At 38.7% G+C, this 26,273-nt stretch overlaps 1 protein-coding gene across 1 annotated transcript in view; it reads right to left on the bottom strand.

Annotated features, from left to right (window-relative positions):
- Nucleotides 1-26,273, bottom strand: part of trx (trithorax) — a 145,447-nt gene that overhangs the window by 24,227 nt on the left and 94,947 nt on the right. Inside the window, exon 2 of the mRNA XM_065217224.1 lies at nt 2,243-3,593. Coding sequence (XP_065073296.1) covers nt 2,243-3,593 — 1,351 coding nt within the window. The remainder of the gene's footprint in view (nt 1-2,242; nt 3,594-26,273) is intronic.

Genomic DNA, 26,273 nt, shown 5'->3' with positions numbered 1-26,273 from the left:
TAACGAATCTCATTCCAGCAACTTGGTCAGCCCATTGGTTGAAAAGACAAGCCCCCAAACAGGAAGATGCCCCAATGAGTGGGGAGAAGAGCCCGCCCTTTATCCACGAAATGTTATCAACAGGGTACTAGCAGAAATTTTTGAGGTACAGGTTAAAAATCTAACACTGCTTCATGACCTTAAACTCGGCCTACGGATTCTAAATTAGGCCTATCGAAAAATGGATGTAAACATTCATATCACGCGTTCTCATTGACTTTGTTGGGTAGCTTTTGAACTAAAGTATCGTACCAAACGCATAATTGGTTGCTTGTCAACTCTGAAACAATGGATTTATTAGATGTTTTTTTTCTCGATAGGCCCAAAATGGGCGATTAGGCCGAAGTAGTGAGCTACCCAACCTGATGGCAATTATGCAGCGAAAGAACAAGCCTTTTTTTGGTAAAGATTTACTCTGTTTCACTAATTGATTCTGAAAAACTGACGTGAAAATTTGGCGGTATGTTATGGTTTTAAATTTAGTTTTTAGATATTTACCGGTCGAATGCCCGGTTTTCCCGGATTTTTTTTTAAATTACCGGTTATCCCGGTTCGCTGGCCACCCTGTTCTAAGTTTTCTCAAGAGGTTTCTTCCAACTTCTCCAGGAAGTTTTTATTGACTTTTTTTTCGACTTGTCATGTCCAATGTCATTAACCTGAACACTATTACTTCAATGATGTAAGTTTTGAGAAAGCATTCAAGGGTAATAAAAAACCCCACAGCTTTTGTGCAGTATGTTGGAAGTGCTCTTACTGGAGTTTTAAAACAAGTTTACTTGATTTTCGTGATAAAGGACTACAATGTGATTTCTGGGAATACTTTGGAAGTTCTCTTATCGTGTCGTTATCTAGACTTCGGCTCTAATTTAAGGACTGCCGGAATCCTGTAAACTTTACCGATGAATCCTTAAAAAATCCCAAGAATTTATTTAGGCTCACTTCTGAAAACATCCGAAATTCCAAGGAAAGTTCAGTATAAACATTTACCTGGAACTTCTGCGATCTTCATTAGAACATATTCGTACTTAGTTTACCCTTTTTTGATCTTCATATAGGAGTTCCTCAATGTAGGTATTATAAATGAACGAACGCAAAAACAAAGCTAAAACTAGTTTTAGACACCGAACCAAGATTAAGATTAAGATTCTTGGACAGTTTATATAAAAAAATATAGGGGAAATGGCTCTAATGTTGGCCTATGGATCTAATATTGTGCCCATCGCTAAAAATCTGATATTTATCAATTTTATCTAGATGAACGCGTTATTGGGACAGTACTAATGGATATTTTTGGTCGCTATTGAAAATTTAGTCGATTGCTGAATTTATGTATGGGCCCAAATTAGGGGCACTTAGGCCGACATTACATACATTTCCCCTATGCCCTCTTTTGTGAAGTACATACATTCCCGATAACTAATTGAACTTAGAAATCTTTTGATGTTATCTTCTTTCCTTTATTTAACGTCGGTCTCTGTTCCGCAATCTAGTGCCAATCAATGACCGACATCAATTGCCATCCATTGACGGCAATCGAATGTGCAGAAAAGCAGCTTCCACACCTGCGTAGGATATCGCACCTATTCAACACACATGGGCCGGGACCAACGGTTTTGCTTCCCTTCTGAAGGAAGACGTGACCAGAGATTTTTATGCCTCAAAAAAACCCCACCGACCTCGGCTGGGATTGAACCCAGACATATTGGGATGAGAAAGCAGTCACGCTTACCACTACACCACTGGCGCCGGCCCTTTTGAAGTTATGTAGGGGAAGGAGGGGCATAGTGAATAGGTGGGGTGTAGTGAGCATGCCACACTTTGGCTCTGGATCTCCAGCTGCAATGAAACAAATCAACTGGTAGTAAATAGGTTCAATATCATTATGATATTGATTCTACCATCAACCAATTTGTTTCGAACGGCCGGAAGTCCAAGCTGGTGCACGGGATGCTCACTATGCCCCACCTGTTCACTATGCCCCTCTTATCCTATACAGTTTTGTTGAATAAGCCACATTTTGCACGGAGATATGGAGATATTTGGAAAAGTGTCTTTCGAGTTGATGACATTCCCTCACGAAACGGCAATTCGGGTAAATGTTATAAAGCGCGTTTTCTTCCCATATCCCATACCTTTCTTGAGTCGATCAATGAATGAAAACTTAAATCTAAAACCTAAATACCAACATGACTTCATTTCTTACCTTTTCCATCCGCCTTCGGCGTCACTTTCCGACTCGCTTCCTCAGCATCCTTTTTAACCTTGTCCCGTTTCTTCTTCCCGTCGTCACTCTTCTCAGCGTTCCGTTCTTCTTCACCGGGTGTCACACTTTCTTCCGTCTCTCCCTTTAGATTCACATCATTCTTCGACACTTTATCACCACCGGAATTATCGTTGCCGGAAATCTTCCCTACACCACTTTTACCACTGTCGCCGGAAGCCGGTGCCACAGCGGCGGCAGCCGCAGCTGCCGCCTTGTTCTTCTTCTTAATTTCCAACTCGAATTCATCCAGGAACCGTTTGTTGGGCTTAATCACACGACTAGAATGAGCACTTCGTTTCGGTAGGATAAACCGCTTGTCACCAAACTGGGTACCACCGCTTTCGAGATTGCGAGCCTCTGTAGTTTCACTCCCCGTTTCCTGCGGGGATGCTGAAGATGGTGCTGTTGTTGCGGCTGCTGCAGCAGCTGCAGCGGATGCAGCGATTGCTTCACCCGAAGCTGCTAGGCTTCCACTGGATCCGGCCGAAAAGCTGCTGGACGTTTGTTCCGCCGAGGAGGTGCTAGACTTCTGCACTACTCCCGACAGAAGGGACGGCCGTAGGATGCATTCCGATTTTGAAGAAGCTGCTGCGGCTTGCATCGCCAACCGCTGCAATCGCTTCTTCATCTTCCGGTTGAAGCTTTTCTTCAGCCGAATGGGCCGTGCCAGGCATTCTTTCTTGATGATCGGTGTTAGAGGTACGGTGCTAGGATTGTACACTTTTTTGACGATATTTTCGTCCGTGGTTTCCAGCGTGGTATGGAACGTTACCGATTTCTTTTTCGGTTTCGGTGGCGGCGTTGCATCGGAGGAGGTAGGATCGGGTGCACTTGGAGCAGGATTTTCACTGGTCGCCGAGGAACTGGTCATGGCTGAAGAACTGCCTGGTGAAGACTGGGATGACTCTGAAACTTTGGCTGATGTTTTACCCAGCGAAGAGCCGATGGCTGAGAGCGAGGATGGTTTCATTTCGAAGCTATTTCCGGTTGACGATGATGGCGGCGGCGGCGGCGGAGACGATTTTTCGTTGTTGGTGGCTTTGGCTTCAACACCATTCAGAGGACATTCGTCATCATCACTTCGGACGGATGGCTGCTTGTCGCTCTTTTGCTCTTCGCTATCGTTCTTTTTGTTTTGATCGTCATCGTCACCGGCTCCTTCGTGATCGTCTTCATCTTCGTCGTCATCTTCATCATCGTCTTCGTCCTCGTCATCATCGTCATCGTCATCATCGTCATCGTCTTCATCCTCCTCATCATCTTCGCCGTTTTCCGAGCCGTCGGCAGCACGCTGAAAGATAGAAAACGAAACCTGTGATTAGCATAATTGATAACTATATCGTGTGCGGTTCTGATTCAATAATGACAGATTTGTATCGCGTAAAAAGTGTTTCTATAATTATGAGGCATCATAATCCTTGGAATCCGCGGGCAGAATCAGAAAATCAATTCATCGGACAACGGTGATTCAAATTAGTCTTGGAATGACTCAGGCGCGCCCATTCTTAATGCGAGTTCAAGCCCTGGGGCTTGCAGCTCTTTCATTCACTTTCGGGTTCAGTGCAAGGTAGGGAAATATAATGCAAAGTAAACACTCTTCTCCTGGATTCTCTTTCTTCGAACGCAGCTTCGAGTTAAAAAAAAAGGAGCCGTCGTCACCCTGCGTGCCAATTTTGCATTCTAGAGTGGCGTCGCTTGTTCTTTGTTTATAGTTCTCATACGCACACATACATTTTTGCAGCAGTGTCGAATGGCTCTCACGATCGAAGAAAGGCTGCTGGTAAGTGCCATTCTAGAAGCGGGGAGAAACACAAGGCGATATTTACATATATCGTGCGTGCATCAGAGCGCCTCGTCAAAAAAAGGCAACCAACAACCAACGCGACTGCAATCGTCGTCACGCAGAACCAGAATAAGGAAGGGCTTGGAAAGGTGCATGTATAGAAAACTGCAGTTCCCGGTCTTGGGCATGTCGTTTTGAGTTAGTGCTATATTTTTAATTGATATACAGCAGAAAATTACGACGACAGGCTGGAATACACGATGCGAAAAATACATAAAGCAACGCGCGTGGGGATGAGGAACAAAGGGAGGCACAGGCAATGAAAGAAAAATCATAATCTTAATTACCATCCTTTTGCTCATTTTTCATGATTTCATTGAAACCACGGGACGTAACGATGGTGTATGAAATTTATTGCATAATTATTTATGCGCAACGTCCCTACCCAAACCAGAATTGGCTAGTGAAAATCAATTATTGCAAACGAAAATGTACCTAGGTACTGGTAGGTTTATGTCAGACGCATTGCATATCGGGTTTTTGATCTTTATATTGAAATTTCCATTAAATGTGGTTGTCGAAACAGAACAAAACGCAGTTTGCACGGTCGTGTTGGATCAGTAACTAGTAATTAGTAAATTTGTAAATCTATGCTTACTTCGAAGGTAAAGTTACTTCATGGAATTGAAATAACTCTCGGAAAAAGCCCGTGAATTTCAATGACAAATGGGAAAAAATAAGATTCTGAACCTTTAAACAATTTAGGACCCCTAGGCTGGACAAAGATACAGTCACTTTGATGAACTAAATATTATGAGAATTTTGAAGAGATTGTAGAATTAATTCTGGAGATAACAGAGAAAAATACCATCAGAAGTTTTTTGAAGAACTCTAAGAGAGATTTGACTAGAATTCCAAGTCATTTGTGAGACTTCAGACGTTCAGAGTAGAATCTTTAGGTAGTTATTTTGGAAAAATAATTACAATTGTGAAGCGGATTCCAGCTCCATTGCTAATGAATATTCCAAATAAGTTCTTAGAAAAAATTTAAAAGAGTTGTGATGACAATTCGAAGGAAGTTCTTAGAAAATTTAAAGATAATTTCAAGTGAATTCTAAAGAAAGTTACAAGGATTTCACGGTAAATACCAGTGGGATCGGATTTCGACAGTGGCGTTCCCTTAACCTCAATCTACCTGTACACCAACTCTCAAAACATAAACAATTATCAAAATATTACTTGCAATGGATAGATATCGAGTAAACTGGAAGATTAAGTGTATTTTTCAACCGATTCGAGTATGAATATGGCATTAAATCTGGTTTTGAAAGTTGGTACAGAGGTAAAAATCTGTGGTAAAAAGTTAGGTTACGGGACTCCACTGGATTTTGAGCGAACAATTTCAAAGGAATTCTGTGCTGAGTTTTAAGAGAATTTCGAGAATATTTCCAAGAGCATCTCGAGAAGAATTTCAAGACGAGTTTTCAGTAGAACTTAGAGGAGAGCTCCAAGATAATTATGAGCACAATTGTATGACAATTCTGAGGAGAATTGCATGGAAAATATTCAGGCTTATTTTAAATGGAACTAAGCAAGGAAGCATTAGTGAATTCTTTCAAAGCGAATCTTAGGATGGATTCCTGGATTTTTTGGAGTATTCTTAAATGTTGTATAGACATTGCCAATGATCTCTCGAGAATAAATTGATTTTAGAGCAGCAAAAAAGGTTATCTTCCATTTAATTCCACTTAATTAATTTTGGTATCCATGACAGATACGTATTTCGACTACAATGTGCAGTCTTCATCAGTGTCATTCCCACTAAAGAACTTATCAAAATCTAACCCCCTTAAATACTCATCCCCTCTCCATTAGCTTACTTAAATCTTTGGTTTTTATTAGTTAGGTAGGTTCCGATTCAACACATTGTAGTTTCATTTTTATACCTAGGGGATGAGAACTCAAGGGGGTTAGATTTTGATAAGTTCTTTAGAGGGAATGACACTGATGAAGACTGCACATTGTAGTCAAAATACGTATCTGTCATGGATACCAAAATTAATTAAGTGGAATTAAATGGAAGATAACCTTTTTTGCTGTTTTATTTAGCATTCCGCAAACAATCCAATTTCATTATTACACATTTCATAAAAATCCTGTAATGAGTTTTGAGCGAACTTTTTCAAGATAGTTAAAACCAAACAATCTTGTTGACTTCTTGTATGTATGTAAGTAGCCACCATCCTAGCTTGGGTCTTGCCCTGCATGCGGCTCCACTCAACAGCAAGATCAAATTCCGTCATCATTCTGAATTCAACATACTGCTGTATGAAGGGCCAAAAAGGGTTGGACGGGCCCATAAGCAGAGGCACTTACGCGAAACCCGCGGGAATAAGAGAATCTCCTTCCAACAATATGATCCAACAAAATGAATAACGAAATTCGCAATACATGTTAAGCTTTCCACGGGATGGTTTGTTTAAGAAGAGCGCGTCAAATTCATTGCAACTGTTGGAGTGAAATGTAACTATCTAAAATGACAGTACACATTCCCTCCTAGACTCCGGTTGGCACTCCACTCCATTGTCCAGTTACAACTTCAATGATGCCCTGATGCTCCCTCCCCTCCCAGTATTTATTGTAATTTACATTATGAATTTATATATAATCATGTGATATATAATGTATATAAAATATGTAGTAGAATGAAAAATATAATAAAAATAAAGATGTTTTACAAAATACAAATAACCTAGATTATTGGGTCCTATACACACACTTTTTGTTTTATGTGCCATGAAATGACATAATGCATAATTGTATGTTTTGAAAATATAATACTGAAGTATTGAATCAATAGACCGAAAATCGAGATTATTTGGACATGAGATATTATATTTAAAAGGATACTACCAAACCGACCATCAAACGCACTGCCCACAAAAGCAGACACGTCCCCTCGAAAATGCAATCGAGGAATGTACAAGAACAATCCTCAACTGGAACGTACTCACCAAATCAATATATCCGGGAGCGCATTCCCGATGTCGTCAAACGGCAAAAAAAGGGAACTCGGTGAAAAAATTTGTTATACAGAATTTTCACTGAAAACAACCGCAAATTTCACCATCTAACTGCGAAACACGTTCAGAAGCACTTTTGGTACACTTTAGATATAAATTTCTTTCGAAAAAACTTAATTATTTTTTTTTTGCAAAAATAGTTACAAGTGAACCAACATCAACACCGATCGTGCCAAGCTCTTTCACGCACCTTGCAGCGCGTACATAAACTAAACAATCTTGTTGACTTCTTGATGAGAAACAAACGATTTTTTTTCCAAAAATTTTGGTAATTTCCCGGTTATGAGATAAACATTGAAATTAAGCATATAACCAGATGCGATTGAGCCGAAGAGATCACTCGGTTTGTTCCTCTGTTCGGGAACTATCACTACTGCGATCTATTGTAGTATATCCCGTGTCCTTAGTTTAGTGCATGTCGTATTACTCCATCACTATTGAGAAATAATGGAAGTATTCGTTTTTTTGCAGTTCTCATTCTTGCATTTATCGCAAGGATCCGACTCTAATTGAAAGGTCACCCTCCAAAGGAGCGCCCCTTTGTCAGTCAAAATTGGATTCCTTAGCAACAAAATTAAGGAATGACACCGATAATGACCATGCATCAGAACCCTTGTTCTTACCACTTCAACCTAGGGAACAACGAATAGTAGATTAGGAATCACATATATGAAGACTAACTCAATTTTTTTTGGGTTTAAAGTTTTTTTTTTTTTTTTTTAGCTCTTTATTTGTTCCAAATTCAAAATAAATTACATTTTATTTTAACCTAGGTGCTCCAGTTACTGCAGTAACGTACCAGCCTTAATTGTTATGATATATATCTAAGTGTTTTTACATTGTTCATGTCTTGGCAATTCAGTATTTTAAACAGGTTTTTTAAACCTGCATGTCAGTATAACAATTGATATCTTAAAACTAAAAACTAAAACTAAATCTTATCTAAGTATAAAGGGAATTAATCGTTGCAATTGAGGATTGCATCGATTTTTGCCTGAAATTATTAATTATTTTGTTGGACATTTGTTCTAAAGTCTCAACATTCGAAATTCTATGTACCTCGGTAGTACTGTACCAGGGAGGCAACTTTAAAATCATCTTCAGAACTTTGTTCTGAATCCTTTGAAGTGCTTTTTTCCTGGTAGTGCAACAACAAGACCATATTGGCACAGCGTAAAGCATGGCCGGTCTAAAAACTTGTTTACATATTAGAAGTTTATTCGTCAGGCAAAGTTTGAATTTCCTGTTTATATGAGGATACAAACATTTTATATATTTGTTACATTTGGCTTGAATGCCCTCAATGTGATCTTTAAAAGTTAATTTTTGGTCAAGTATTAATCCAAGATATTTCACTTGGTTTAACCAGGAAATTGGAACTCCGTTCATAGTGACTATGTGACTACTACTAGGTTTCAAAAAAGAAGCTCTACGCTTATGTGGAAATATTATAAGTTGAATTTTGGAAGCGTTGGGAGAAATCTTCCATTTTTGTAAATAAGAAGAGAAAATATCTAAACTTTTCTGCAGTCTGCTGCAAATAACACGAAGACTTCTTCCTTTAGCGGAAATGCCTATGTCATCAGCGAACAAAGATTTGTGGCAACCCTGAGGCAAATCAGGGAGGTCCGAAGTGAAAATGTTATACAATATAGGCCCAAGAATGCTACCCTGAGGAACTCCTGCTCTAACAGGTAGTCGATTAGATTTGGAATTTTGATAATTTACCTGCAGAGTTCTGTCAGTTAAATAATTTTGAACTAATTTCATAATATAAAGTGGAAAATTAAACTTTTTCAATTTAGCAATCAAACCTTCATGCCAAACACTGTCGAATGCTTTTTCTATGTCTAGAAGAGCAACTCCAGTTGAGTGGCCTTCCGATTTGTTTGAACGAATTAAATTGGTAACTCTTAAGAGTTGATGAGTAGTTGAATGCCCATGGCGAAATCCAAACTGCTCATCTGCAAAAATTGAGTTCGTATTGATGTGAAGCATCATTCTATTCAAAATTATCTTTTCAAAAAGTTTACTTATTGAAGAAAGCAAACTTATTGGGCGGTAGCTAGAAGCTTCAGCTGGATTTTTATCCGGCTTCAAAATTGGAACAACTTTTGCATTTTTCCATTTATCAGGAAAGTATGCCAAATGGAAACATCTGTTAAATAATTTTACCAAGAAAGACAAGGTACTCTCTGGGAGTTTTTTGATGAGGATATAGAAAATTCCATCATCACCTGGAGCTTTCATATTTTGAAACTTTTTAGTTATAGACCTTACTTCGTCCAAATCAGTCCCCCAGGAATCATCAAAAATATTTTCCCGAGAGAAAATATTCAGAAAATCCCGAGCAACCTGATTCTCAATAGGACTAGTAAGACCCAAACTGAAATTATGAGAACTCTCGAATTGCTTATCAAGTTTTTGAGCTTTTTCTAAATTTGTGATCAAAAAGGTTTTTTCAAAATTTTTGTGAGTTTCCAAAAGGGTTTGGAACTCGGGTCTAATTTAGAAACATTATTTTCAAAAGTTTTGTTCCTCAGGGCAGAGAATCGCTTTTTAAGTTGCTTTTGCAAATCCCGCCAGATAACCTTCATGGCAGGATCGCGTGTTCTAAGATATTGTCTCCTACGGACATTTTTAAGACGGATCAAGAGCTGAAGATCGTCGTCTATTATAATTGAATCGAATTTAACCTCGCATTTTGGTACTGAGGCAGCTCTTGCTGCAACTATAGAAGTAGTCAGAGATTCAAGAGCATAATTAATTTCATCTTTGGTTTGCAAAGGAATGTTTGGATCGAAGTTATATTCCATAAATGTTCGATACTGCTCCCAATCAGCTCTATGATAATTGAAAGTAGAGCTGTTGAGATTACAAATTATTTCTTGGGATATTTCAAAAGTTACTGGAAGGTGATCAGAACCGAAGTCAGCATGGGTAACCAATTGGCTACAAAGTTGACATGAATCAGTTAAGACCAAATCAATAGTGGAGGGATTTCTTGCAGAAGAAAAGCATGTTGGGCTGTTTGTTGGGTTTGAAGTTCATCCTCGGTGGACAAAGCCGAGTCTAATCACTATCAACAAGGCATAAAAAGTAACAAGGACTAAGATGTGTTCCTTTGATTACTGAAGAATCCTGTTCCCCTAGTTTGAAGTAGTCAGGATTAGGAATCGTTGATAGATCTTAATCCCGTAACATACCACGAAAAGGTGATCTACCCACGTTACGGGGCGATTACTCGGTTAAATGAGTTATAATTTAGAAAGCAGACATTTTCCTGGATCAAAACTTCCGGGAAAATCACCAACATTCTGGGAAAAACTAGAAAATTAGACGTAATTGAACAACGAATTTAATATTGCATGACGTAATTCGAAAAATAACTTTACGTTTTACAAGACGCACCTCAAAGAAGCGGTCATATTATTGCAACTTTCCATCCTAAACCTCAAAATATTACTTATTGACAAATAATGTTACATGCGTGTACTCAAAAGTATGTGAGCACACTTTTTTTCGGTGTTGGAGGACTTAAAATTACACGAACGAATGCTGGCCCAACGCAAGCAAAACTTCAACGTCGTCGGTCGTGAGTGGTTCGATATTTTTTAAATTTGTTGATCGACTAATACAAACATCTTCAACGTTCTAAAACTATAGCAAATTTTCTAAATAAATCTTAGACACTCTTGATGCCATTCTTATTCTGTGTATGCGTATTTGAATATGAAATCAGAAGTTTCAAAACTACTGTTTGTATTTCGTTTATTTTAGGACTACTGAATTGAACCGTAACATGTGAAAAAATCAATCAGTCATATGTAAACAATAACAATGAACGTCGATTTTTCATGCATTAAAACTCACTCAGGTAAACCGACATTAGCATCCGGTAAACGAAATTTACTTTACCAGATTCTACTGTTGTTCTGCCTTAGAATTTTAATCAATGAATCATCGACGCCATGGTTCACACTTGGTTCATTAGATTTTTTCACATGTTGTGCCAGAATTTGCCTAGACGAAATTTCGGATTTGGTTAACGTGGTTCCTTGTAGAGTCCACAAATGGCCGCCACGTAGGCTATAAATGCACTTCCACTTCGAACTCTCAATTACACAAATCTCGGAGATTAGAGTTCCATTTCACCTGAAATTGCTACTGCATGTATGCTGCAGCGCAGCAAACATGGAGTAAAAGTTTCATTTTAGTACGTGTCGTGGAAGCTGATATTTGTGCACTTAAAGTTTAGAAATGATCTCACAGCGAACCACCTTAAATCTGTAATGCAAATCCTTTTTCCTTTAGCTGTTAGAAGGAACATTCAGTAGGAAGCTGAAAAATACGTCTCATTATAATTTTACATGTCAACAACGAGTAAAATTAAAATTTTGCTTACGTCAATTTTACGTCATGTAAAAATACTAACGGACGCCATTGTATGTCATTTGAGTCGCTTAGACCAAGGTTGCAAAGACTCATTTCAGCTAAAACAATGTTTTTCTAAATTATGAAATAATTAGATGCCATGATCAAATTTTGAATTGGTAGGATACAAGAAGAGGTTGCAAAGAATGTGTTTGACATATTAAACCTGTTTATTTCACTTCATGAGAGTCACAATCAGCGATTTTTGACAAACTCACTCACTCACTCACTCACTCACTCAGCGATCAGCAAATCGCTGATTGTGACTCATAGAAAGCAAAATTTACAAGTTTTATGTTTCCAACGCATACTTTGTAACCTCTTCTTGTAAGTTACAAGTAAAACATGCCATCATACCATCTTTTGGTTTTATTATTCCGAAAAACATTATTTTAGCTGAAATGAGTCTTTGCAACCTTGGCTTAGACATAAAATTACATGAAGTTTTCGAAGTGTGCAAATTGGGATTTGCTGATCACCATGATTATGGCTGATGCAAATTTCAGTTTTGTCTTATACCACCCAAAAAATACAAAATTGAACCCTTTTTAAAATCACCTTTCGCTCTACGCTTTATTCTAAAGCTAAAAAAAATTTATTAATTTGTCATTAAATAAGTTGTTTATACGTTAATTTTTTATTCGCCTCTTGTTATTGCCCCTCCTCGATGTGATGAGTGATGTTGGACATGAAATGAATATATTGTTAGCATCAGCTTTATTTTAGGTAATCAAATAATTTTATTAATTCAATAAGGAAGCGCATTGTCCATTTCCTCACTCTACTATTTTTTCTGACTCGATTTATGACAACACACAATCTACTAAGATGATTTCAGATTCAGATCACATATTGGTGATTAGAACGAAACATTGAGGTACAGAGAAAAATGTTCAAAGTCTGGGATTTAGACAAATGTCGACAATGTTTAGACAAATAATTTTAACTCTGGAACCTACACAACTTTTCTAGATAGCAGTCCAAGAAAAAGTCTAATTATTCTGGAACGAGGAAGATTTTCCATGATGGAAAGATTGTGGACATACACTTCAAATAAATCTGACTCATATTTGTTGAAGCACGTTCACTTTAATTCGCAAAAACGTAGGTCACAAAAATGAGTAAATTTTAACTCAAATATGCGTAAATGTCACTCAAATATGAGTGATTTGTAAACATTTAATCAAATGCGAATTTGAGTGAACGGGACTCACATATGAGATAAATTTATTTGCCGTGTAGAAAATTTTGCATGCGACTTAAAATCTGGATCTCGAAAAAAATTGTAATAGGGAAAATGGCTCTAACGTTGGCCTATGGATCTAAGATTGGGCCCATCGCTAAAAATCTATTTATCAATTTTCAATTTATCAATTTTATCTAGATGTATGCGTCATTGGGACGGTATTTTTGTTCGCTATTGAAAATTTAGTCGATTTCTGAATTTATGTATGGACCCAAATTTGGGGCATTTAGGTCGACATTACATCCATTTCCGTTTAATTACCGAAATTTACACCTATATTTAAATCTGTTAGAATAACAAAATACTTATGAACTTTTTCATCAACTCTATTCTTCCAACCATTGGCCTATGTTAGCAGCAGAGCATCGCAAAAAAAATGCAAGCCAATTCTCATCACACCTAAACGCTGGTGAACACACTAAAACCTGGAACCTAGGCCGCATGATGGTATGCATAGAAACCCTTTCCCTTGACGCACTCCTCTCAGGTTGGTTGGATAGGAGGTACCCCTGAGTACGCAGCGCTGTGAATAAACACGCCGTCAACAAACCTAACAGTTTACACTGAGTTGGTTATACTGCATTGTCCCGCTTTTGGGTTCTTTTGGTGGCATTGAAAAGGGACCGCCGCGTCGCTGTCGTCGACGTCGTCTCCGAAAGAGGTGCATGCAAAGTGTTGTCCCTTGAGCAAGCGTTGAAAGTTACGGTCTCTTCTTTGTGTCGCATGGGGTAGTTCCTTCCTTTTTCCTTGGTATCCAGAACTTCGAACAAGAGGCTCCCTAGACTGCCCTAGTCAATACGCTCCGTCATCACCCTTCAGGAAAGTGATCACCTTCGCTCGAAGGAGTCAGTGGACGCAAGAAGCAGCAGGACAGGGCAGGGTACTTGCCGGTGGATTTTATGTGCAAGGTGGTGCAGTTTTTCCGACTTGACCACCCCAACAGTACCCGTTTCGTCTCCCGTGACCGTATCAATTTTATGATCGTATTTTTTGCTCTGCACCTTCCTGCAAGCGCGCGGGCTCTGTTTCTATGGCCGGTGAGAAGCCCAAGCCTACCTATCCATACACACACATTCACATGCATCAGCAGCATAAAACTTGCAACTGCATCCCATTCTTGAAGCGTCGTGTATGCCGCAAAAGCCAAGAGTACTCAATTTGGGCTTCACTCGTTTTAGTATCGACGACGACGGCCAAGACGCACGGAATATTATCCAGTGCACACAAATAGGTGCCGAGCGGTTCGAACGATTCCCACCAATAGGGCGGCTTTGCATCCAGCCAGTCCCGAGTGTGCCAAAGCCAACGGCAGCAGCGAGCAACACGAGAAAGAAGGGCCCTTCTTGCAACGATTTATACACGTCCTCTATAGAGGTGTATCGTCGGTCGCCGGTGGTGAACACGATATCCCAAGGTGCTTGGAAAAGAAGGCTCCCTCGCGCCCCTTCTTCTGTTCTGGCCCTGGGACGCGACTACTGCAACTGCGGCCAGTACATTTATATTGATGCGTGTCGTTGATATTGTTGTTTGCATGTGCACATTATTATCCTATGCACTTCGGGAAGACGCGGAGAGCTGGAATGGGAGAAAGAATGAGTACCCACCGATGTACAACCGTATGCACACGTATCCTTTTCCATTGTATGGGTGTGCAGCAATTGGGATTCTTAAAGAATGCGGTACTTGACCATAAATGGTTATCACGTGATTGCTTTATTTCAGGTTTTTATTATTTTGCCAAATCGACCAAGAGTGTGGACTCGTGGAAGGTGTAGTAGAGGTGCATATCGGGAGACTGCCGCTCCGATTCCGTGTGCAGAACACAGCAGCGTGCATCGCATACGTGTGGTTGGTATTTGCGTTGGGGTCCGTTTTATTCCTGCCCGTTTTGACCGAAAGGGGTTTGGTCATATAATGACATTTATGATGAATTGTGTAGTCGGTAATTTGTGGCTCCAGAAGTTATTCAGGATAATTACTATGGAAATCGGGTGAATTGCATGTAGGCTTTTGTTGGAGCTTGCCAGGGTGTATAACTAGAATTAAACACTTTCGAGTTCCGACAATTGAGAGGGTGCGGAAATAAGGTGATGAAGTAAAAACTGGTTCCTGGAAGCAGGGGTCAGATGCGTGCAATTTTTGAATGCTGATAAAAGTATTTGGTCGGGTGATATGGTCGGATTTTTGTTTTGAGAAGGGTGGGGCCCCTAGTTTCATTGATTTTAGCTGTTGTTTTATTGATTGTACTGTAGGTAGGGTAAGAAGGGCATCTCTCGAGTAAATAGTCAAATCAACGTAAGTACTCAGACAGCACCGGTGGTTGAGTGGAAAGCGTGACTACTTTCTCACCCTAGTGTGTATGATGGGTTCAATCCCAGCCTGAGAAGAAAAGAAGTAAGAGGTTGTATCCAAGACACGATCGTAGATTTGACGTAGGATTACGTGCTCGGTATCAATATTCGGCGACTGTGTTAGGGAACCCACTTTTTCTTGATGAAAAAAATACGCATTTTCGTACACTCCACGCACGGAATTTTTGGTTTATTCAATAGATGAAAAAAGCGAAAATCGATTGTAGGAATTTCTTCGCGAGATATTATCAAGTCGAAATCAATCATATAACTTCAAGATTTTGTTGCTTTTTTTTCTAGTGACTGGAGAAACCCTTACCTTAATTCGAAGTGTTTCTGGTTAATTGACAAGTTCACGTGGTATTCGGTCATCACGAGAATGTGTATGTACCACTTCAATACTGTTACGCAGCATTTCTAATAATGTATACATATATCTATATCTTTTCCGGTACCATGAAGTTGACAAAGTAAAAGTAAAAGGAGAGCAGCAAAATGAAGCACATGCGATAAGACAATGGAGTGATGTCCGTTAAGAAATTACCCGAAGATTGTCCATCGCCAGGGCTAAAAGTCAAGTACTGCCGGCCAGTGGGAAATGGATTGTAGACGCACACACCACTTCAATAAACGTTTGGTTGCTGGGTACAGGGCCGGTAGTAGATAAGTGGTATAATAGTAGTGATTTTAATGACTAGAATAACGAACACAGTGAGCAAATAGTGACTTTAAAATAATAAAAATGTGACAAATAAATTAAATTTATTGATCGGAAAAAATAAAGTTTTAATCTGCTGTCGATTACGATTTCCATTTCGAGAAATTGTATAAAGTCACAAACCCATCATGCGCATATTTCATGCTTCTTGAAAATAAAACAAATCGTTAAAGGATCTCATAAATTTGATCGAAACATAATTATGCATTGAATAAACAAGGGCACGGTTCAATTCTAACCTCCATTTCCAAGCTCTGCACTCTTTTGTCACCTCGATTTTTAATTTTTTTTTTAATATTAGATGCAGATCGTGAATTTATGATTTGGTCGCAAAATTGAGGCGCAGAGAAACATGTTCAGTCCCGGATTTAGACAATTTTAGTTAATTTTAAAGATCTAGGATATAGATGAAGCGATTCGTTAAGCAACGAAGAGCTACAATCTAGAATCAAATGTAGATCTAAGCTAGCCATGAGTATTTGAATAAAATTAATGTTCTCTTCTTGGTAGTAGCTATGGTCGTGTTTTTACTTTGCTCTATTTCTCCCAAGAATAGAATCATCTGTATCACCTCCAACACAGAAAAAAAAAACACTGATACCTATACAACTTTTCTAGATTGCAGCCTAAGAGCCTCATTATTCTGGAGAGAGGAAAATTTTCCAAGATAGAAGTTCACGGACATAAAACAAAATTTTAATGCGTCTAGGACTTAAAATTATGATCGTGAAAAATAAAGGGATTTAGAGATTAATTTTAGAATTTTGGACCAATTTTTTTTATTGCTGGGAATTTGAGTTCTCTTAAACAAACAAATTGAGAAAATTGTGTGGCCTTGAGTAATTTTCTATATTTTGAACATGTAGGGTAGAGCGCCACTTCAGCCTAATCGCCCATTTTGGGCCTATCGAGCAGAAAACTTCAAATAAATCCTTGATTTCAGAGTCAACAAGACAATTATGCGTTTGGTACGATACTTTAGTTAATAAGCTACGGAACGAAGTCAATGAGAACGCGTGATATGAAGGTTTACACCCATTATTCCCAAAAACAAAAGAAGCGCTCCGACCGAATCAATTTTTATCTTCATCCGATAGCCGAAGTGAATTCATTGGCGTTTCAATGCGTTAGGCCGAGTTTAGAATCCGTAGGCCGAGTTTGGCGTCAAGTAGCAGTGTTAGACTTTTAACAATATCTCAACGATTGGTTCCTCTTTATCAAATCTTACGGTACATACGGAAAGGTAAATACATTTGGAAGCCATCAGTAATAATAAAATTCCGTTTGGTGCTAAACTGCGCTAGATTAAGAAAGACTAAGTGCGGGTTGTGCTTAATAGGCCGGAAATGGGGTATTTAACCCTAGAATGTAAGATCACAGTCATTGACCAATTTAAATGCTCCTGAAACATAGAAAATATTTTATGATCTTGGACATTACATTTAAAAAAAACATTGTCGTGGACATTCCTGATCCCGGATTACCGGATTATAGGTCCAGAAAAAAAACAATACATTTTAATTGACTTAAAAAAAAGCTCAAGATTCATGTGCGCAATCCGCGGGATCAGAAGAATCTCTTTCCAATGATAAAATCCTACAACCCGATGTAGAACGTACGGGGACGTAACAATAAGTGGGGAGAAGAGCCCGCACTCAATTCACGAAATGTTAATGTCAAGGAGATGGCAATTCCACTCTCCCCATCCGAATCGCATCGTTTTTTTTTATACAAAACTAACAATTAGACAGCTTTCTTCTGTACAAAGTACCACCGACGGCCGCTAAGATGGTGATTTTTTTATTTTCGAAGTGTCAAATTTAAGAGAAAATGAACACGGATTTTCAATTAATCTTTCTAATACAAATTTGTTAACAAATTAAGCTGTAATTTCATGTGAGTTTTTTAAGTCGAATTCTTTGCTCTCAACATTGGTCGTAAAAAAGTGACTTTAGTGACTTTTTGATGGAAAGAGTAACTTTTTAGTGGCTTACTTGAAAATAGTCACCTAGCCACTAAAAAGTGACCTGCTACCAGCGCTGTTGGTACATCAAAGAGCTTTGGGGGTGATGTGACTGACATCAAGGTGAGCGAACTTACTTACTTACTTAAGGGTCCTGTGCACCACCAGCGGTGCAAAGGGCCAACGTGAAAGACTTCCATCCTGGGCGGCTGCTCGCTTTTGCCTTGACCTGGGCCCAGGTCAGATTCCTATCGACTTGCTTAATTTCCTTATTGAGGCTCCGCCGCCATGAGCCCCTGGGTCTGCCTCTGCTGCGATGTCCTGCCGGATTTCAATCCAGCGCTTGCTTGCAGATTTCGTTTCCGCCCCGTCGAAGTGTGTGGCCGACCCACCTCCACTTTCGCTCTCGAATTTCTGTTGCTATCGGCTTCTGATGACATCGACGATGGAGCTCGGCATTCGAGATCCAGTTGTGGGGCCACCAGGAACGAATTATATACCGCAGGCATCGGTTGATGAAGACCTGCAGCTTTTGAGTGTTCTCCGCTGATACACACCACGTCTCGCTGGCGTATAACAACACAGATTTCACGTTCGAGTTGAAAATTCGGATTTTGGTGCGTTGACTTATCTGGTTGGATCTCCATACGTTTCGTAAACTCGCAAAGGCAGCCCTAGCCTTCTTGATTCGTGCACCTATGTCGCTCTTGGTCCCGCCGTCCGACGCTATTTGGCTGCCAAGATATTGGAAACTTTCGACCTTCTCCACTGCTTGCCCCGCTACCGTAAAGTTGGAAGGGTTGCCCGTGTTGATATCCAACGATTTGGTCTTGTTGACGTTGATGGTGAGACCCGCCGCAGAGGAGCGTTCGGCTAGGTCATTGAGCTTACTCTGCATATCAGAGCGCCGTTGTGCTAGTAGAGCAACATCATCAGCCAAATCGAAGTCGTTGAGATGCTCCATGGTGATAGGCTGCCAAAGCAGCCCACGGTTCGGTACACGGTCAATTGCACCTACCATGATCTCGTCGATTACGATGAGAAACAGTAGCGGTGATAGTATACATCCTTGTCTCACACCAGCGACTACCCGGATAGGGTCGGACAAGGCTCCGTTATGCAGAACTCTGCACGTGAAAGCCTCATACTGCGCTTCGATGAGGTTGACGATTTTATCCGGGACCCCCTTGCGTCTCAGGGCGCCCCACAGATTCTCGTGATTGAGACGGTCGAAAGCTTTTTCGTAGTCAATGAATACCAAATAAAGGGACTCTTGGAATTCATTGACACAAGATCTTCCGGCACGGAATCCTGCCTGCTGCCATCGGAGGGTCGCGTCGATCTTCTCCTGTATCCGATTCAGGAGCGAACGTTCAATGAAAATTAACTCTTAAAAAACAATAATTTATGTTGGTCCTGAAAAGGACTGTTTTGCCGTGATGGTTGAGTAATGCTGAGCTATTAGGGTGTTTAACACAGATGAGGCTGGCGAGCTGTATGTTTTTTTTGAACGAGGGTTACCACAGCAACTCACGAAGAGTTATTGAATCCGATCAGTAGCGGTGCGGCTTCTTCCTCCTTCTTTGGTGAATGGACGCTCACGTGGGCTGCAGCGCGCTGCTTGCGGGCAGCCTTTCGATGTGTACCGGACACCATCACATACGGTGATTGAATAAGCACCGTTCGGCGAGACCGGATGGAATTCGATTTTGAAATCTGTGTTAGGGAAAGCGCTTTTTGCAGGCAATCGGTGATAATTTAGATCAATAGTTGGACATTTGTGTAATTTTCAATAACGACCTATTTAAACTTGATAGAGTGTTTATTTTAGCAGATTCGTAGAACAATTTCCTATCGATTGGTGTATTAAGAATTAAAATCCAGTCGCTATTGACAGAGTTATAAGCGGTCAAAACTTGGCCACTTTTCGTAGCGCGGTCGATTTTGGTTTTTTTTTAAATTGCACAAATTGCATATGTTGCCGAAAGACGTTAAAAAGCACGGGGGGGGGGGGATAGTGATGGCACTCGGTTGCGGAACAGAAACCCATGTTAAATAAAGGTGAAAAAAGTATAATCTGCAGCCAATGTTTACAACAGTACTTACGTCGATTTAACTATGTACTCGAAATCTGTTGGAATCGGTTGATTTCTATGTCTTATTTGTATTAAAGCCACTTAAACATATTTTTAGGTCATTCGTGACTAGTCCGGGGATGAGATTTGAACTCGTGACCGTTAGCGTGATAAATTGGCTGATTTTTATGTATCCATGCGTAACTATTAATGACCAGCAAATTTGAACCAACTTTCATCTGATTCCACCCGTCGTTTTTAGTTATAAAAATATTTCTTCCAGAATATCTTTAATTTAATTTTCGAAAATTCAAACCCAGTTTTTCGACGCGTTATTTCAGATTGCAAAAAATCCCGTTCATGAAGGATTGTTGTTACTGGAGACCAAATATATTCCTGCATCTCCACGGCTTTCGCTAGTGCCAAGGGTAAATTAGATTTGAGTTCACTGTCTTTTAAAATTTGATATGCAAATAATGCGACCCTAGAAAATCAGCAATGTAAAGGGGCCTGGGACTGAAGCCACAATCTTCTGTTCAGTATGTAAACAATAGATTGCCATTAGGCCACCGAGCCCTATACATCATAGGAAATCACTGCAATTTACGATCGTTTAAGTCCGGCGATATAAATCTATTAAGTGTATTCCTAGGCAGGATCTTCTTCTTCTTCTTCTTCGTTGGCTTTATTACGTCTCTACTGCGACGTTGCACTATTTTTGCATTTCAGGGTGATGAGTGCATTTTTTTTTAAATGTCATTTTTTCCGGTTCAAATTTCAAAAATTTCCTGGTTTATAATATTTAGCGAAAACCGAAGAAATTCAATAATTCGTTTTTTCAAACGTTAACAAGTGCAAATTTTTAAGTTTTGTGGGAGAAAATATTTTCAATAGTAAAACTACAGGGAACAAATTTAAAGTTGAAAGTATAATTCAGCCAAATTCGCTTGGTATGGTCAATAATAAACCATTGATCTTTACGATGTTTTGGATCCATTATATCAGCCATTCCATAGCAAAACGATATAGTGGTTCTCAGAATTTCATAAAAATTCGATGTTTTATCCTTATCGCAAAACATTAGACCCGTATTTTTTTTTTGACGTTAGGATGACCATTTCCATGTTAAGGTGGTCCAAAACATCAAGCAGGAGCGAATATCTCGATACCTTAAATTGGTATGGATTAGCCTGACATAAGAGGTAAAATACTTGAAAAAATATTCTCACAATACCATTCCAATACCAAATTAAAACCAAACAGATATTCTTTTAGTATCAAAATATATTTTTTTGTTATTTACAAAGTATTTTGCATGTAATTTTTTGGTATTATTCTTTGGGGCTGTTCATTAACTACGTACACAGTTTTTGAGATTCTTGCCCCCCCCCCTCCCCCTGCATATACAATTGACCATACTATTTTATTTAATGTGTATGGGCCGTGGATAATTGCCAACCCCCGCCCTAAACTGTGTACGTAGTTAATGAACAGCCCCTTTGGTATTTTACATTTTGTGCCCGGCTGATCAACACCAAATTTTGGAATTATTAGAAACAGACAATATTTTTACTGCAATTTGGTTGTTTGAAACTGGAATATAACAATAATATTTTCGAATTCTAGGAATGGGTTTTACTTTCTTAAAAATCGGGTCGAATTCTTTGTTGATTGTTAACGTAGGATTACCTCTTACCTTAAAAAAAAACAAAATCAAACGCGTTACCTAAAGTGGTCAGGTTTTGACCACTCATAACTTTGTCAATAGCGGATGAATTTTAATTCATAACAAGCCAATCGATTGGAAAATTTTCTACGAATCAGCTGAAATGAACACATTATCAATTTACAATAGGTCACTATTGAAAATTACACAAATATCCAACTGTTGCAATGGTGATCAAAATTATCATCATTTTGCCTGCAAACACCGCTTTCCCTCACACAGATTTCAGGACCACCATAAATTTGTTAAAGAATATTTTCTGGACACTTGTCAAGGTCATCAATACATACCATGTATTTTTAAGGCAACATTGGAGATGCAATTTCAAAAACCAAAATCAGTCGTGGCATGAAAGCGGTCTGATTTTGATCCAAATATGATGGATTTTAATTCTTAAAACGCCAATTGATAGGAAAGTTTTTAATAAATCTGTCAAAATTAAGACTTTATAAATTTTCAAAACGTCACTATTGAAAATTAAGCGAATGGGCAACTCTTGCTATAATGATTCATTCAATGTTAGTTTTTTATTATTTATTGAATACCAACCAAAAATTCCGTGTATTTTGTGCACGAAAATACGTAGTTTTGTCATCACAAAACGAGGCGTTTCCGTGATGGGAAAAAGTGGTTTCCCTAACACATTCGCCGAATATTGATACCGAGCACGTAATCTTACGTTAAATCTACACACTTAGAAAAAATGATGTAAATTTATGTGCTCTGAGAGTGACATACGAGCGTCAATTTTGACATAAAATTGAGTCATAATAGACGCGAAATTCAGCTCAATTAAACGTACTTTCGAACTTTTCAGTCCCGGAGAACTTAATTTTACATGACATGTTTGTTTACGTCTCATCCTTTATGTCAAAGATGGATTCCGTCACGTGTAGGATTAGGTATTTCTAAGTGTGTACGGTCGTGTCTTGGATACAAACTCTTACTTTTGTGTATTCTTCCGTAGAAACAGATGTCATTTTGATCAGATCAATCATTTTCATGTTATGATTTTTAGAAAAAATATAATTCATTTTTTGAAAACACCGTTTTCAAAAGTTACTCTTGAAAAAATACAAATTTAGATGAAAAATGCAACTATTGGTAGCAGCGAACATGTCGGCAATTTTTCATTAAATTGGAAGCGGTTTCATTCAAATGGGAGACAAAACTTAATTTTTGTTTGCGTTTTGGGCTGGAAATGCTCAACATTAAAAAACAATGGTTAAATTTATTTAATACCTTATTAATATTTAGCTATGGGGCTGTTCATAAACCACGCATACACTTTAGGGGTTGGCTAGTGTCTGGGGTCTATGAAAATTTAAAAAAATATGTGTATGTACTATTGAAACTGAAACCTCTCAAAATGGATCTACGTTTATAAGCGTTCATTATTTCATAGTGAAAGTTACGTTTTTATGACTAACTATCAGAAATTAAACATATCATTTTGAAAATCCCGGTTTTCCCAGTTCAAATCTTAAAAATTCCCGGTTGTTAATATGCAAAAAAAAAAAAATGAAATTTACTGAATGGATAAAAAAATGTGATTTAAGAAGATTCCTAAGATTCTGGAGCTTTGAAATTTGTGTAGAGTCTGAAACTAGAACTTTCCTTCAAAATTTGTGATTAATAGCATGCTTCGTGATGCAAGATTTGGAGAAACAATAATTAAAATGTGAAATTTTGAATTTTTTTCAAGATCACAGATTTGAAGAAAAAAAACATCATACTTATGAGTCGTGGAGTCATAATTGTCACGCTCTGAGACTTGGAAGCATTTCAAAGGTTATAACAAATTACATCAAAAATCTGTAGAAACTAGCGGACAAACCCTATAATTTTTAGTAAAATTTAAAATAATTCAAAGTGTTGATTACAAACAAGTATTGAGAAGGATTCCCACACAGTTTTCGAAGGAGAAGAGCAGATTTCCAGAATTATTCTGACATGAAATCCTTAGAAATTGTTAGATGAATTTGGAAGGATTTCGGATTTAGATTTAAAAAGGAGTTGTGAAAAACAAAACTTTGCAGAAAATTCCTACGTGATTCTGATGAGATTTGTATGGGGATCGTGAGAAAAATGACAGATGAATTTTAAGAAGAATTCCAAGAAAATTATTATCAGAATTCAACAAGAAACAGAGTTTTTAGAAATTTCTGGCAATAATTTCAACCCTAGTGCGAAAGATTTATCACATAACTCAAACAAAATTGATTGCAAAAAATTTGCTGATAATTAGAAAGAAATTCTTTAAAATACTCCAAGGGGTTTCTAAATAAATTTTTGAAAGATTTCTGCTGCATGGAAGAAATGTTTGAAAAGATTTTCAAAGGAATCAAAGTCTCCGGATAGGCTCAAGGGAATAATATGAAGGATTCCAATTAAATTCTTCGAAGAGATTGGAAGAAAATTCCTAAAAGAATTCAACGGTAGTTATTACGCGGAGTGTTTTCTGGTTTATTTCAGAACAATTTCAAGATAATTCAGAGCAGAATTCCAAGTTATTTCTGGAATTCATATCATGAGAATTTTGAACAATAAAAAATTAAAACCCCGGAAAAGAATAATTCAGTTTCGGTTTTTACAAATATTTGTTTCGAAACTCCAGCATCTTCAATATTTTCTTTTAAGGACCATGCACTTTACATCTAAAATTGAAACGACAAAAATCAATTTGCAATATTGCTGAGTGATTAAATTCTAAAAATAATAAGACGGTAAACTGAAAAAATTATGCAGCAATTAGAGTAAGACATTCATTTGCTAAAGGATCACTCTGCTTTAATGGTTTATTCTGAAATTCTGATGTACAAATTTGTTTCTATGATATGGTTAATTTTTTTCCCGGTTCTCTTGCAGAATTCCCGGGTTTTTCCCGGTTACTTTTCAAATTCCCGGATATTTCCCGGTATTCCCGGTTTTCCCGGTTTTCCCGGTTTTCCCGGTTTTCCCGGTTTAAAAATATTAACAATCGGATATTGAACCTCCTTTTCTTTTGGCTTAATCAGCGCACGATATTTTACTCAGCAGCAAAAACGTTCGCCACTGGACCACCGAAATCCAACCAACCACTACGAACGACGATCGTTCAAACCCGGCTAGAAGCTATTGAAATAGTGCCAACTTTTAAATTAGCAATTGCCACTGATAATTTTGCCTGAGAACATTAGAGATTTGCTTAATTTGAGTAAGGAATTAATAGTAAGAAATTTTGATCCCGCTGAGTTCTCAGGAATTTTAAAACTTCGTCTTGGAATTGCATAAAACTCGTACGGAAATTCGCGCTTGAGCTGCTATTATTTTCACCATGGCCCAAATTCAACACCACCGACGAATGCTCCCTCCTTCCAGCCGGTTGATGCATGCTCTTTGGCACCCATTGATGTTCGCTCACCGCCTACCACGCTGCTGCTGCTACTGCTGCTGCAAAATGCACTCCCTATTCATGCAATTTATGAATGTGTGTGATGTAGGCAGCGGTAACCGACGACGATTAGAGGGTGAACTATTTTCCTTTAAACGAGTCTTTTACTACCTTGGTTAAGTACGCTTTCAACCCCTCTTCTTTTCAATTTATGGGGGCACGGTAACTTTTGCATTTTATTTGTGCTTCCAACAACTACTTTACCGTTCCACGCTATCCTTTCGGGCACATGTGAAACGTCATCATGCAGTCATGTTAGAACCGTGGCAAAGTTCTAAATTTTACTTTTCAATCAGTTTCAATATGAAATTTCAATTCACGTGATAAAACTTTCTTTGAATTCTGCATGCCGAAGACGACCACATGAGGCAGTTTAAGTAAAGAAAAATGCAATTGAATGCAACCGTTTTCCCGCGTTCGCAAAACTGGTCCTGAGGATAACCCAGACACGGTTGACGAAAACGGTGCGTGGTATGCGGAGAACCTGCTATGGTCAGAGCTTTTCTTCGCCATAAAAGTGAGGTCCTGGTGTGGTTGCAGTCTCACGAACTGACTACATCGTGATAGTTGTGTGTTGTGGACTCATTTGGCATGGGAGCTTGTGGTGGTCTCTCGTTAAATCATTACACAGTCAGTCAACAGATTTGCGATTTTTTTCTACTTTCAGGCTGCCTTCAGTACCTTCATGACGACGGGGTTGGTTTTGCAATGGGCTAAGGAGGTCCATGGAAAGGGACGCCAACTGAAATGACGTAATCTTTTTTTTTTGCTCTCTGTAGACGCCGTCCGTCGACATTTCTCCACCTTTGAGAGCTGTGCAACGAGCGAGTAGGCATTTAAGCGACAACGAGCGACGACGCCAACGACACCGACTACGTTTGGGTGGGTAGAGGTGGGTGCTTTCTCCATCATCATCGCATGGCGGGCGCTGTGTTTTAGTGCTTACCGTTTTGGAGCAGAGCAAGCCACCGCAGCACCGCCTTTAGGCTTGTTTGTTGATCGGTGGGGTGGCAAAGGTGCCTTGATGGTGGAATAATATGTAAACAAGCAATTTTGCGCATATTCAACATCTTAAAAGTGAAAAAAAAAAGAACTGGGTGGGTGGACTGTTGAAAACAAAATGGGAGGAATATGTTAAAAAAATCATTTGCTATTAAGA

This window comes from Ochlerotatus camptorhynchus, unplaced genomic scaffold, assembly GCF_037179485.1.
Source record: "Ochlerotatus camptorhynchus isolate MF236.1 unplaced genomic scaffold, CSIRO-AGI_Acam_v1.1 ptg000007l, whole genome shotgun sequence".
In the NCBI taxonomy this organism is placed as follows: Eukaryota; Metazoa; Arthropoda; class Insecta; order Diptera; family Culicidae; genus Ochlerotatus; species Ochlerotatus camptorhynchus.
Note: the sequence above shows the minus strand (reverse complement) of the source record. Positions and strands in the feature narration are given on the sequence as shown.